This window comes from Rhododendron vialii, chromosome 12a, assembly GCF_030253575.1.
Source record: "Rhododendron vialii isolate Sample 1 chromosome 12a, ASM3025357v1".
Taxonomy (NCBI): domain Eukaryota; kingdom Viridiplantae; phylum Streptophyta; class Magnoliopsida; order Ericales; family Ericaceae; genus Rhododendron; species Rhododendron vialii.
Window position 1 is genome coordinate 21,836,130 of NC_080568.1, and position 15,752 is coordinate 21,851,881.

General features: G+C 38.7%; 2 protein-coding genes across 2 annotated transcripts; one reads left to right on the top strand and one right to left on the bottom strand.

Moving 5' to 3' along the window:
• The first annotated feature begins 406 nt into the window (after positions 1-406).
• On the top strand, positions 407-3,706 carry LOC131311403 (galactinol synthase 1). The gene is made up of 4 exons (XM_058338850.1): positions 407-896; positions 1,994-2,317; positions 2,887-3,021; positions 3,250-3,706. The coding sequence occupies exons 1-4, from the start codon at positions 555-557 to the stop codon at positions 3,469-3,471; spliced, it is 1,023 nt and encodes a 340-aa protein (XP_058194833.1). The 5' UTR covers positions 407-554; the 3' UTR covers positions 3,472-3,706.
• Positions 3,707-9,090: 5,384 nt separating this feature from the next.
• Positions 9,091-14,033, bottom strand: LOC131311314 (uncharacterized). Its single transcript, XM_058338718.1, has 6 exons — positions 13,705-14,033; positions 12,190-12,330; positions 11,940-12,092; positions 11,224-11,346; positions 10,832-10,975; positions 9,091-9,747 (listed from the first exon to the last, which is right to left on the bottom strand). The coding sequence occupies exons 2-6, from the start codon at positions 12,322-12,324 to the stop codon at positions 9,283-9,285; spliced, it is 1,020 nt and encodes a 339-aa protein (XP_058194701.1). The 5' UTR covers positions 12,325-12,330; positions 13,705-14,033; the 3' UTR covers positions 9,091-9,282.
• Between the last annotated feature and the right edge of the window lie 1,719 nt (positions 14,034-15,752).

The window sequence follows — 15,752 nt, forward strand, 5'->3', positions numbered from 1 at the left end:
CATAAGTTATTTAATTGAATATATTGGTGCTTACATGACATTTCGTGAAGGTCAAGTGTCTCTATGTGATTTTGGTAAAAGTTTGGGCGTCATTTTGAAAATTTTCCTTTCCTTGATAATGAATCTTCTTTATGTGTAAATCATAGAAAGGAAAAAAGAGTAAAGATCGAAAACTAGAGGAAAAAAACAGTGATTTTGTGCTGAATCTCAGCCCTTCATTCTGATGATAAGGCTAACTAAGATATGGCGTGCCCAACAAATGGTTTTGATTGGTTGATGCAAGCACAAAACTCGGGAGTTCATGTATTAAAAAAACATGATAGAATACAGTAACGAAGGTACTGAATTTGGATTTCATTTGCCATGCATTTAGTCCTCATTTGCTGTCTATTTAAGGAGACCGAGTGTAACCTTGTTGGCTCAGGGACAAAGGCAAAGTATAGGGTGGTATCTTCAGTGCTACTACTAAATTTACTTTTCCCAACACTCCTCTCCACCACCACCACCACCACCACCAACACCACTCACTCCATAAAAGGAAAACACCACCGTTGATGGCCCCACCAGGTGTACCGGCCAGTGCTTTCTCGGCCACCGGGAAGGTTTCTGGACCGAACACGGCCGGCTACTCAAAGAGAGCCTACGTGACATTTCTAGCCGGAACTGGTGACTATTGGAAGGGGGTGGTGGGACTGGCTAAGGGTTTGCGCAAGGTGAAGAGCGCATACCCTTTGGTGGTAGCAATGTTGCCGGATGTGCCTGAGGACCACCGCGAGATCTTGAGGTCTCAGGGTTGCATCCTTCAAGAGATTGAACCCATTTACCCACCGGAGAACCAGATTCAGTTTGCTATGGCTTACTATGTGATCAACTATTCCAAGCTCCGCATATGGAATGTAAGTCGGTCAATACTCTTTTGATGATACTTTTCTTTTGAAGTGCTCATCTCATGGTACCACGGTGCTCCCTTTTTTATTTTTATTTTTTTTTATTTTTTATCGCAAAGAAAATTTAAGTGGTACTACACTGTTACGAATTTTTTAGAATATGATTTTTTTTACTCACTTTAGCATGTTTTTTCTTCCTTTGTCTGCTGGTTTTCCATGCTGTTTTGGGTTGTGTCGGTTGACTCTTTTCTTGCTTTTTCTCTTCTCCATCCAACGGTTAGTTAGACCTTTCCTAGATGTACCCTATATATTGAGTTCTCCTTAATAAATACAGTATATATTTGGCGATAAAAAGAAAAAGGCAGCTGACTCATAGCTAGGTTAGGTTTCCTGCTGTCTCCATATATCCTATAAGTCTATAACCATATATGATAGGAAGTTGATAACACACGTTGTTTGAAAATTATAAGATCGTCGGCCTTTAATTCGTAGGTTTAGCATATAATTAAGATCGATCGTCCTTCGTAGATTTAGCTAGGTTAGGTTTCCTGATAGCAAAATGAGATGTTATCAAAACGTGGTAAATAAACGTATCCGAATATATACTTATTATTACATGGACGAGAATTTCATCAAACTTAACACGGGTAAAAGGAATTTCCTACTTTATGCCGACGTTTTATAAGTTGAGATGAGCCATGCATGTGTTTCATAGTTTATGTGATCAACTTTGCTTCCATAAAAGTAGCAATCAGTTTATGATCACATGAGCGATATTGTCTTTTTTAACCAGTAAAAAGAGAGCAAGAATTTTACTAAAAAAAGGTTTTAATCAGGATAATATATACTCCCTCAGTCCCAAATTCTTTGTCTGGTCCGCAAAACGGAGTGTTAAAAATAATACAATTTTTGTGAGAAAAAATCAAGAGTTTTTCAACAACTTATTAGATATCAATGAGTATTTTTAATTTGTGAAAAAAGTTTGAATTTTTTCTTGAAAAAATTGCATTATTTTTAACACTCCATTTTGCGGACCGAACAAAGAATTTGGGACGGAGGGAGCATGTTTCGTATTTTATTTCGATACTGAATCATTTATATTACAGATGGAGGAGTACAGCAAGATGATGTACCTAGATGCAGACATCCAAGTTTTTGAGAACATCGATCACCTATTCGACATGGCAGACGGGTACTTCTATGCGGTGATGGACTGTTTCTGCGAGAAGACATGGAGCCACTCCCCGCAGTACTCAGTCGGATACTGTCAGCAGTGCCCGGACAAGGTGAAATGGCCCGGTGAATCCATGGGCTCACCCCCTCCCCTGTATTTCAATGCCGGGATGTTCGTTTTCGAGCCTAGCCGCTTGACTTACGACACCCTTCTCGACACCCTCCGGATCACTCCCCCAACACCCTTTGCTGAGCAGGTGAGTACCTTTTATTTGTACGATATATTAGAAATCTAAAGCCGTATTCGACTATTCGTTCCAAATTGGGTCAATTTCACATGGAAGAATGCGCATTTTTTTAGTTTGCTTCTGTATTTCCTTTTTGTCAAAATTTTCTGTGTCTACCTGAAACTGTTTTCCTGATTTCATGTGCTGTATGCTTTCAAGTTCCCCAAGCTAGAGTCATCATCACACATACGTAGAAAAACAGAAAACTTCTTTACGAGCTTTCCATAAAGAAGGATTTACGAAATTCAATCGCGCACGTCCAAAGCGTTTTTAGATGGTCCGGATTAAAAACCAATTGTGACCAGTAGCAATTAATTATGACTGGTCACAATTGAAGACGAATCTCAACCATTGATTGCGCGAATGGACGGCTGTGATTGCAACAGAGCCTCCGCGAATAAGTTTCTCTCGCAGAAAAAACATATATAAGAAGAGGGCAATAAAGAGATAAAGTGGAAAAGCTGGTATTGGAATTGGCCGTCTTTAGACTAAACAAAAGAGAAATGTATCTGTTTCTGATTTTCTGCTTTCTGTAACAGGATTTCCTCAACATGTTCTTTGAAAAGACGTACAAACCAATTCCTCTCGTCAACAACCTGGTTCTGGCGATGCTATGGCGCCACCCGGAGAATGTGGAGCTCGAAAAAGTCAAAGTGGTTCACTATTGTGCTGCTGTAAGCTTATTACTCGTCAAAATTACCTCCGTTAGACCGAGAGCTAGCGCTCTTGAGAAAAGTATTCAAAATGCTGTTCGTAGCATTGAATTCGTTCTAGTGGATCGAGTGGGGGCTCCATCTAGAACAAATGCAATGCTTCCGACCCAAGATTCTGAAAATAATAGTTTGTAACATTTATTCATATTCTCTAGTAATCTTATTCGCTCTTTTTACTTCTGGGAATAGGGATCAAAGCCATGGAGGTACACTGGGAAAGAAGTTAATATGGACAGAGAGGACATCAAGATTTTGGTTGCGAAATGGTGGGATATCTATAACGATGAGTCCCTTGATTTCAAAGTCGAAGAAGGCACTGATCTAGAGGGAGAGACCTTCTCAAGGCCCTCAATCATGGCTTCCATGCCTGAGCCTGCAGTTTCCTACATTCCGGCACCTTCTGCTGCCTAAAACCAACAATTACCGAGTGTTATAAGTTGGTGTAACCTACTCTACTAAACAATACTTTATGTTAGGCTTCTTCATTGGCTTTTTTTTGGGGTGTGAGACAACACTATATATATACACTAATATACTTTAGTTATGTGTACGCTATTTCCAGTGTGTATCTATGGGAAAAGGAATGTATTATAGTTTGCTTCTTGTATAAGAGTTCTTAATACTATATTTCTACATGTTCGCATAACGTACTGAACCAAAATGATGCAAACAGTGACATTTTTCGAATTAGAAAGAAAGTGACGGGTTGATATTTTCAATAACCTTGATCGCGTGCCCTCTGGTATATTCGACCCAATGTACTTCCCTCATTACTAATTAGTTATGAGGTTTGTTTGCACTTTTTTCTTGCCTTTCATTACAAAGTCACTGGAGCCACTGGTCTCATGCCCAGGTCATCACTGATTTGAGAGGTTGATATTTCAATCTTTGGTGAAGAAGACATTACTTGATCCTTATGTTTCATTTGGAAAGTTAAGTTTTTTAACCAACCAAAAGAGATACCCTAGGACCCCAAGCAACCAATAACAAAACAGACAGACCAAAAGGTCTATGAGCTAAGCCAAGAAACACCAGACAAACACCATCAATTATGGAGGTTTAAATACAAACTTAGGAGCCCTCTAAGATTACAGAATTCTAATATTACCCACAGAATGATCAACACTACGCCACCCACGTAAACAGGCTCTAAACACTATCCGCAATCTGGTTGAAAACCTCTTTCCACTCCACATCTTTCGGTTTGAAGATTCTACTATTACGTTCACCCCAGATATGATAGATGGAAGCAGCAAACATGAGCTTAAAAACGATCCAACTGATAGATGAACCCCTGCAGAAATTTATACCCTAAATATCCCTTGCAGAAATTTATACGCTAGATTATCTTATCTCTCAAAGGCATAGCCCATACGAGGACTCGAAGTGCAACACTTCCAACAGGGCATGCTGCCATACAGAGGCAGAGAAAGCAGGGGGAATGAAAATCTTTTGGGACTTTCAACCTCTTACTTTGATCACCTCCGAACCTGAAGAGAAAATTCTGAATAATCCGAACCCCCACTTGCCGGGGCGGACCTAGAACTTTATGCCACTGGGGTCAAGTCTTATATCAGAATTGCTATGGACACTAACGATGACAATACTGGCACGCGAGTCTCACTCCGGATTCCGTATAGATAATCCGAGCCGAATATGAATGAAAAATTAGAAAATTGAATTGAGCACCTATATATATCCAACTAAGCTGATCTTTCGAGGGCCTACTCAATTTTTTTTGTAATTATTGAACGGTCCGGATTATCTATGCGGGACCCGAAGTTAGACCCGTATGCCGTTGTGCATTGTCGGTGTCTTTAGATTTCGGTCTTATATGTAGGTGTCGGGGTTCGGATTTGGATCAGTCGGCTCGGGCTCTGCTCCTGGCTCCTTCCTTACAGCTCCGTGCGTCCTCCGCTCAACCTTCAACAAGTCACTAGAGTTGGTGGCCGTGACGGGAAGAGCGTCGACAGCCTCGGGAAGGAGATAGGCTTCGGGAAGAATATAGACCTCGGGAAGAACATGAGCAGTGCAATAAACAGTGTTATTTCATGCTTCAGACGATCAAGTCGGCGTTTTCCACCAATTGTTAGGATCCTGATCCTGATCGTGAGAGGATTCTGGTTCCTTCCTCCGTTTGCTCCACGCCTCCGTTGCTGGACCTGCAACAAGTCACTAGGGCTGTGGAAGCCCAGTGACCCTCCGACGATCAAGTTAGATGTAAGGAGAGAGGTTTAGGTCTAGGGTTAGGGTAGAACGACCTACCTCTTTAGGTTAGAGTCCCTTTGTATTTATAGATCTTGGTTTGCTTGGCCTCCAAGTTAGCGCGTGGAGGTCACGCTCGGGTAACCGCCTCGGGTGACATCATAGATGGCGCACCGAATAAGGTGGTTACGGAGCACATGGCCAGGTCAGCTCTTCGTGAGGATTCTTCTTGATGATGTGTCTCATCAGGCTCAGGAGGCTTGCTCGGGAGCCCTTGGTGCTGTGTTTCGGAGGTCGGTATGGAGCCCTTGATAATGTCTTCGGGGTCGGTATGGAGCCCTCGGTGGTATGTCTCCGGAGTCGGTACGGAGCCCTTGGTAATATGTCCTCGATGTCGGTACGGAGCGCTCGGTACTATGTCTCCAGGGTCGGTATGGAGCCCTCGGTGGTATCTCTCCGAGGTCGGTACGGAGCCTTAGGTGGTATGTCTCCAGGGTCGGTACGGAGTCCTCAGTAATATGTCCTCCGGGTCGGTATGGAGCCCTCGGTAATATGTCTCCGAGATCGGTGCAGAGCCCCATTTATCCGGGCCACTACAGTAGGAATTGGTTTCATGAGCTCTAATGGCATGACTATTAATTTTGCTTACTTATACTTTAAAATACTTGCAATATGGAGTAATTTCTATGTTTATTTTATCGTTCTAAATTATTTATTGTGAAATTTGTTTAGGGTGCCATTCGAAAAAATTCACTCCGGGCTCTTGAAAAGCTTGTGAAACTTGGAGAAAAACATATTGAATATCTATGATACAAAATCTACTTTGACTTCGGTTTTGTCCTTGATTAATTCAGGTTTAGAGCTTCCAAATTGGATCCCATGTATCATGTTTCTTCTTGTTTTTGCTTTGCGTTCCTAAAATATGAGAGAGAGAGAGAGAGAGAAGGGTGGGGGTGGGTATATGTACTTGAACGTGGCTTGGTCCAATCAAATCACAAGTTTTGAGAGAGAGAGAGAGACTGGGTCAGATGTAACTTGTAAGGATTTTTTGAGGGCAAGGATTATAATATTGTTGAGGTACTTGGGCAAAGTATAACATCTATTGGGGCAAATTTGTCAATATAGCCCAAACTGTATAGTTTTCCTAGGGTAATTTCCAACTTAGTGGGGTCTTGCCATTACTTGCGTTCCGCCCTTGCCCACTTGAGAAGTTGATCAATTTACAAGTCCAGACTTCAACAAAGTTCAAAAAATTTGTCAATTTTCTACAATATGGCTCAACATTGAAGATCACAGAGATTTTGTCAACTTTCTACAATATGGCTCAGTATTGAAGATCACAGAGACAAGATTGTGTAAAGAAATTGTTGAAAATAATCAATGAAAGCGACGGAAACGGTTATCTTACGGCCCTCTATCGGCTTGTCATTTTGAATCTTCAACCTCCCAGTAGTCCGTAATCCCTTTGAAAATACCCCACCTTAATTTCTCATCATAACTTGTAAAAGGCGACTAGGCAAGAGCCGCAATAGATAGAAACTTCAATGCAAAGAGCAAAGCAATGTGGGAGCAACTCAATTTGTCAATGCACACTTTGGAAATTTGACAAGGTGGTGACAAAGAGAACAATCAGTCCAAGGACCCTGGGAGTTTTATCCAAATAGCAAATCAATATTTCTCTATCTGTCCTCCCACCAATTACATTAGTTTTGCCCTGGAAGTCAAAAGTCTTATCTTGTCTTGCCTTGTGTGGTTTTTGTTCAGTTTTGTCTTGTTTCACAGTCAGAAGTCTTGCATAGTTGAGGACCTTGAGTTTCAAAGTTACTCTTTTATTCGTATTCTGCAATAAATCTAATCCTGTGCATTTGTGACATGAATCATGTACATCTCGGACAACCTATGAAGAGTCTTTTCCAAATAGATTGTGATGCAGCGCAGCCTCCTTTCACGAAATTAGTTGCAAGAAGAGATCACGAACTTGTTTATGTTAAAGATTTTCTCTTTGAAACATAAACACAAATATGTGTGAACTAAAGGTACTCCCTCTTCGAACGCATGACAATGAGAAAACTTTCAATTTTTCTTTAATTCAATAACAACTCTCGTAGCCCTAAGGCTTACAACTCAATTTATAATAAACTAGAAATACTAAAAAAGAAACCTAAATAAGGGAAAACTGAATCTACGTCTTAGAGAACAAGAAAACAATAAAGAGGAAATAGAATGAACCTAATTAAGAAAACCCAATATTCTAAGCAATTTATGCTAAAACGGAAAGATTCCTAATAAAATATTAATTGCAAAATAATAAAGTAAAATTTTTATATTTCTTAAATAATTAAAATATCGGCCTGCATCATTCTCCCGGGCTTGAAAAAACTCGTCATCGAGTTTATATAGTTGAATACGCCGAACCTTGTCTGCATCAACCTTGTACTTCAAATTGATTTTCTCCAACCCAAACTGTAAAGAAGAGTTATGAGAAATAAAAGTAAGAATTTTCTTCCCAATTTTCTCTAAGTACACAACCCAAATATTCTTCTTTATATCAACTCCAATATATTCCCCAAAAGGATCCATGAATTGACCACCCCATCCAATTTCACCACCTTCAAGCATGGTAACAAATTTTTTTTTTTGCAATGTTTTTTGATTTTTTCCTTTTTGTAATTTTCTCCACAGGTTCTTCGTCAAAAACTAGCGGTTTACTCCAATCCACAATTGGATCTGGAATAATACTTGATATGAATGACCACGCAATAATAGTTTCATCCAATTGTCCTCCCCCTCGACTAATGGTTACTAGCCAAAAGTTTGGTGATAGAAATATCATCCAATACCTCCTCCTCTTTCGGAAATCGAGATTGAACCGGACGATAGCGAAGTGGGATTGCAACTTCAAAAGCCTCCATGCGTTGGGTAAGCGACCCAATCGCCGCCAAGACTTGTTGCAACCTTTCCTCCATTCGAGCATCTCGAACAATCTCATTTCGCCCATAGACTTCATCAACACTAGCTGTATGACCTCCTCTTCCACCTCGACCTCCAGCACGTCCTCCGGCCATAGTCAGGATTGGAATGAGAGCTCTGATACCAACTGATACAGCGCAGCCTCCTTTCACGACATTAGTTGCAAGAAGAGATCACGAACTTGCTTATGTTAAAGATTCTCTCTTCGAAACATAAACACAAATATTTATAAACTAGAAGTACTCCCTCTTCGAACACACGACAATGAGAATACTCTTAATTTTTCTTTAATTCAATAACAACTCTCTTAGCCCTAAGGTTTACAACTCAATTTATAATAAACTAGAGATACTAAAAAGGAAACGTAAATAAGGGAAAACTGAATCTACGTCTTAAAGAACAAGAAAATAATAAAGAGGAAATAGAATCAACCTAATCAAGAAAACTCAATATTCTAAGCAATTTATGCTAAAATGGAAAGATTCCTAATAAAATACTAATTGCAAAATAATAAAGTAAAATTTCTATATTTCTTAAATAATTAAAATATCGGCCTGCATCAAATTGTCTTTTGGCTTTTTTCTGTCATCCGATATGAATTTTTTTTAAAAAAACTTTTATCTATGATTTTATACTTTTCCAATTCTATCGAGTAAAACAAACCAAAAAAAAAAATACCATGCCAAGAAAGCCCCAAAAAGTTAGAAGAAAGGGGGCCTCTAGAAGTTGAACACACAGATCAAACGAAAAAAAGGAGTTTGAACATCAATGAAATAGCTCCCATTATTCATAATGAGTTGCCGTAATGGCTAACGCGAGAAATACAGAATAGAACACTCTACATGCGCAGAAGGGTTGATGAGAATATCTGAACTAGGATATGAAACGGCATGGAGATTCGTTAATGTAGCAAATAAATGGTTACACCTCTGTTTCTACATACATGGTTACACCTTGTACTTGATTCACCACACCCTTCATTACAAAGATAGTACAACTGCAAAGACAGTGAAGTACAAATGAGAAACTCAAGAAAAAATTTACTAACTAATCACAAGTGGGTGATTTCACAAGCGGAGTCGACCTCCTCCTAGATTGCTTCCCGTTTTTCCTTCGCAAGGCCCATCTTTTTTTTATGTCAAGGATTTGATCCATTTGGAACTCATCAGATTCTACTTTTGTTGTCTCTCCTGTCGTACTTTTTGAATCAGAACCACCACGAATTCTAGCGGCTTCAGCAAGTAGATCATTGATCAACATCTCAGTGGTCTTCGATGTTATTCCCCTAAGATACCAGGAAATAGGAGGCGGCGGGACAAGAGCTGGCTGTATAATTTGTTCCAAGCTTACCCTGGACCCAACCCTTCCTTTTCCTCCAGTACATTCAACATAGTCCGCGAAAGTTTTAGGCATGAAGGGTTGACAAATTTTTTCATCCACAAACAAAGGTTCCACTCTCCAGCAGCCTTCAAATCTTTTCATAAACCCCGTTTTCACTTGCTTGAATCTCATCTGACGGAGACATGGGGAATTGATACAATAAACATTAAGCAGTTACTAAATAAAAAAGCACTAGCATCATAGGAAATCATTATATTCTGATGGAAGTTTATGAAGCACTGGCAAGCCAAAGTGATCGCTATGTGCGAGTTGGACAAGCTGCTCACACATATATGACATGCCACGTGGCGTGTTCATTTAATTTTATTACCCGCCGTCCCATTTTGTTTGCTCCCTACGGGATACGGTACCTCTTTGAACTCCAAATGTGAATTACTTTTCGAAATTATTTTATGGTTTTTCCACCATTCAAAAGATTTCAATGTGTACCTTTGAACAGTGCCAAAAAGTTAGAAAAATTGTTCTCGAAAAGCACCTTATTTTTTAAGGTCAAAATGACAGGATTTTTAGTAGCAAGCAAACAAAATGGAACGGAGGGAGTATTTTTAAGCTTGGAATATGCCCGAGACATACACAGGAAACACGTCTCTCGAGTTAGACATGGATGAGGACAAGGGAGGGATCAATTCAATAGCTCTATAAACAAAAGTAAAAGGTAAGAATTAAAAAAGATTTTCAACCTGTTAAAACCATCATTTATTCTAAAAATTAGCAAAAGGTATGAATATCTAAGTATTGGTTTTAATCAGTTCTAGACACAATATTAATATGATTAACAATGAAAAATGTTTATTCATTCTTTTTGCAGCATCTCGAGCAGTATTTGTGCCGTCATTTTTTAGAATTTCATGTCCCGTATTCGTATATGTACAAAATACAAAGGTGAATGCTTGTATAGTAACATCAAGAAGATGCCTTATATAGTGACCGTGGTGTTGAGCGACTGAGTGAAGAAAAGCACCGTTATTTGAAATAAAATCCAGTTGACATGTTGCACCCATAGTATTAACAGTCTCCTCCTTCAATTTCTAGCAATTTTACCCTAAATACCAGAGCTTTTTCACTTTATATTCCTAACTTCCTACTCCCCTCTGTTGGTTTGACAAGGAAATGAAATTCACCCCAGAAGAAGTTAGGCATGATGAACAACATTATAAGATTGACGATTAGATTCGAAGAAGAGAGTAATCCTTACCGTGCGATCTTCTCTGTTCTGATCTACTAAAACATGAACTGCGATGGTCCCTGACCACCAAAGGAACCTCCATAGAGCTGCTTGCTCCAGTTCAACCACCTGCCTTAAACCTTCATCAACCAAGACCCTTCTGGACACTACTTCCTGATAGACATGATGTATCAATCTCTTCATATCAACAAAAATAATGTCATAGTACTAGACTACTAGGTAGAGCAATGGCATATGGAGTTATCCATGTCCAATTTTTTTTTTGGACACCTCACCATGTTAGAGACAATGCGATATTCGACATTGACGACTCAACATATCTATAACGTTAGCCACATATTTATCCAAGGAATGAAGGTGGACAAAACTCAAATCAAGAATCACACAGCTGATTCTTTTACCTGAATATTCTTGAAGACTCTCTTATTATCAGGGTCTGTTACAATGTTGTACACCGCATCTGGCGGCAGTCCGACGTTAACTGCCACATCCAGGTTGCAAAGGGAACCTTTTGGCACAGTTACCTGCAACAATTACATAATTTTCTGAAGAATTGGACATGACCTACTCCAGGCCCTTCAAACAATTAATTTTATTTGACAGTTCTTGCAATAGAATACAATAAGCTAAACTTTCATAGTGACAAATGTATTTGACTTTGTCGTCCTCATCTGGAATTAGTTGACCTAGAGATGTGCAAATACTAAACTGATTCTGATTTATCAAGTGAATGTCTAACCAAATACCAAACATTGCTCCAACCTGAGTATGCTTCATGAGGAAGGAGAGAGTAAATTAGTGCTAGGTTTAATGCTGAAAATGTCCTTGGTGGGTATTAATTATCAAAACACGTCATGGGCCGTCATTTTCCCTAGGTTTAATTGCTGACAAATGAATCTGAAAAAGTGTAGCAAATGAGTTGAGAGGATTCAATTCGTTAACAAACTGGGGAGGATACAATATATTTGTGTTTCTTTTGGCTTCTATTTTTAAGCAGATACGTATTTGGTATCCCTGATGCTGCTGACAACTTTGAACCAATCTAATAACCACTGCTAAAGAATTAGAGAGTCCATGGAGTAACCATATTTCCTGCTAAACCGTTACTCTGGTGTACCTTTATAGATGGGGATTGATCAACCCAAGTAGGATTTTCTTTCCAAGCTTGCAATTGCTTCTCTAGACTGACATCCAAGTCAGCACCTTTATCCTTCCCTACAATGGAAGTTGCCGACTTCACTCCCCTTCTCATCGGTATCTCGAGATGCGACTGTGACAAAGAAATGCGTGACAAAGAAATGCTTCTTTACTCGGTATCAAAACAGATATGCATTAACTAGTAATTGGCTTCTGAAGAGATGACCGACCTCAAGGGACTTCTGAAATTTCTCACGGAGCTGTGCAACAAAACTAGGCAGTATCTGACCAATCCGATCAGAAGGTTTATCGGCACCTTTTTGTTGGTTAAGCATCCTCGTCTTGTTTACTTTTATCTCACCCATCAAAACCTGGATTAAAGTTCCGAAGGCAATGACTTATCGCATAACAAGAACAAGAAAAGATGCAAAAGCACACACTAACCGACTAAATGACCATCTTTACCCAATATAGGTATAGAATTTCCATAGGAAGTTGTTTCTTTGACTAGTCTATCCTCGATTTCCTCTTGATAGCAACCATCAAATCAAAATATCAAAATGCCACACAAACCCCAATATACTAACCAAACCCATCCTTGAAGAACTAGAAATAAGCAGTACCCAGTTCCAGATGAGCTCTATATCTCCCTTAAAACTCTTAATCATCACTAATAAGGCTTACCGTGAACTTAGCTCACAAGATAAGTGTTGGAAAAAAATGGAAGAATTGTTTGAATATTTTGGTGAGCCTAAATATGAACAAAATCCATTTTAAGGCTGAATAAGAAATGCCTCATTTGGGAATGCAAAAGCCATGCAAGTTTATTTAAGGGAGGACACGCACACGCTCGCCGTCACTAAACACCTGGACGAGGACGGGGGTGGGACTCAGGATTCGTGGGCCCGCGGCCTGCGGTCTGGGTCAGTTTGGACTTGATATGGGCTTCGGGCCCAAAATCCTTAATGGCAGACTTGGACTAAGTTTGTTTCGGCTTGTTTAGTTTAGTTGGGTTTTCTTGCCGCAGATTCAATTATGGGAGTGAGTTGTTTTATAAAACCACACATGGACATTGAATACCCATCCACTTGGATATTCCTCAACTGATGCCCAAATTCAATTTTTCCAACTTGATGCCACATGTAGTTGTTCGCCCTCTTTGCTGTAGATTGTTTTCCGTATCTATAAATAGCAACCTTGGCATCCTATTTTCAACACAGCAAAGGCATTCGTAATACTCTTCACTTCTATCTCTTTTCTCGAGTGTTATCTTAAAATTCCAGTGTGAGCTCCTGGTTTTCTTCTAAGTGAGAGTACAAACAACAGTTTATTTCGACGGGCAGTCCTAAGCAGTGCTTCTTAGGCTAAGTTCAACCGAGTATTCCTAGGAGACGAACGCCAACAAAACCTCTAGCACCTCCAATGAGGCGGCGAATTTGTCTTTAAGGCACCGTGTGAAACACAGGCCTCGGTTTGCATTTCTAATCTTTTTACAGTTTCTGTTAATGATTCTAAGTCAGTTGCTATAATTGCTTTTAACTAATTTTCCCCTAACAATAAGAAAATCCCCAAAGCTTGTGAACAACATTTTTGCTTTCCAAGGACCCAAAAGAATTTCCTTAGAGAAAACAAAAAAACACAGAAAAAATTTACCCAAAAAAGAAAAGAAAAGAAAAGAACAATGAATGGATTAAGAAATACTACCAAATACCATCTGCATAAATTGTTCAGAGAGAAACACTCACTGGGCGATTGTAGGAGAAGATTTGTTTCGACCCGATTGAGATCTGGATGCAAATAGCCCAAAGACGAATCAATTACCAAAGGAAAATTGGCTTCTATACACCCTAGCGTCCTTTGATTTCACATTGGAGTCTAGGATGTTGAATCTTCTTTCCTCTTTTCTTCTTAAGACTCAGGTTCGGTGGAAGAAACTGTAGCACGTGATCCACGCCTCGATGCACGTGCTCTTTGTTCCCAGCTCGCGGGGACCTTGCTTTACGAGGAGAAATCACCCTCTCCAATCCCCTTGAGATTTGATGCTGCTGTCTAGGGATGATACAGTAATTAACACTAGATTTGGAGGACCAAGTTCTAGTCTAGTTTTGTTTTGTGTGGTCCAGGCTTGGACGGTGGACACTTGTGAGCTCATTCCGGACTCACGATAATGATCAGAACGGTTCATATTTTAAATCTTGCAAAAATGTTGTCCTTGTAAAATATTAGCTTGATCAATTACCGGTAGATAAATGAAAGATGAAAATTTAAACGGTTTATTTCATCTTCAACAAATGTAAACTGTTGATATAATTATCGGTGTCCGTTCAAACTAACTTTTTACGTACATTTTTGCAAGATCTACAATATGGTGGCAGATTTAAAGTAGGACCAGTGGGGGCACAACCCCCACTGCACTATCCAATAATTTCATTTTTACCCCTAATTTATAATGGTCATGACATTTGTATCCTAAAAAATACTTCATCCGTCCTAATTTACTTGTCCCAGTTATATTCTAACTGAATAAAAAAATTAGTTATATTTTTAAATTGGTAATGAATTTTATATCTAATATAGATCTTGTTTGATAGATCTCGATTTGTTCTATAATACAATGTTTTCAAAATCACCTAAAACATTATAAATTACAAGATATAATCAATTGAAAAGTGACACGAACTCCCAAAATTGACAATTAAATTGGGACGAAGGTTGTAAGTATCTTTGTCAAATTTTCAAAAAAGTTTTTTTTAAACTTATTTGTTTTACATAAAGACTCGTGTTACCTATATATGCATTGTAGCAAATTTAACTTTTTAATTTATTTTCTTTTAGATAATTGTTGTTTATTGCGAGTAAAAGATATGAAATTGTAAACCTTGAGATCATCAGAGGGCTTGTCAGGCCATTAATTTCATGGTTCCGAAATCAGTCGACATGTGAACTAGTTGGTCCGAACATTCCGAACATTCGGCTATCAATAGAAAAATAAATAAAGAAAATTCTAAGACCATGTTTAATGGTACCCCGAGACCAAAACATACAATGAAGAAGAAAAATGAGAGAAACTTTGAGAAAAAATTTACTGTACCCAAAAATTGGAAGAAAAGTACTAGCATTAATTTTCCATTCTCCTCTCTTCTTTCCGGAACAAACAATTCCTTAACCCCGCTTGCTGTGCTTCCTCCGACTCCACTTCAATTGGGATGAATATTTGATGGACATGTATATCTGCTATATTTTGTAGGGTTTGGTGGTGAAATAAAAAAGAAAAATTAAATTTGAATGGGGAAAGATCTATATTATAAAACAGGAAGGTTTTCTATTAAAATGTCTATTCATACAAACAGAGCACCCTTTACAACCGTTCGATCTTACTTTCTATTAACTTTGTAGCCGTCGGATCGAATGAATATTTCGTAATGTATAAATCTACAATGTCTATTCATACAAACAAAGCACCCTCTACAACCATTCAATCATACTTCCTATTAACTTTATAGCCGTCGGATCGAATGAATATTTCCTAATGTATAAATCTACAATAATGTAAATGTTTTCCAAACTTCCAAATTATGTACACTGCTATAATCCGCCAAAATTGTATATTCCGGAAAGACATGATTGTATAATCCTAATGCTAATTGTATAATCAGCCAATTTTTCAAGAAAGGCATGATTGTTTAATCAGCCAATGTTGTATAATCCTAATCCTAATGCTATATTTCGAAAATTAATTCAATCATGCCTTTCTTTTATTGACTAATCCTAATCCTAATCTCAACTCTCTTTT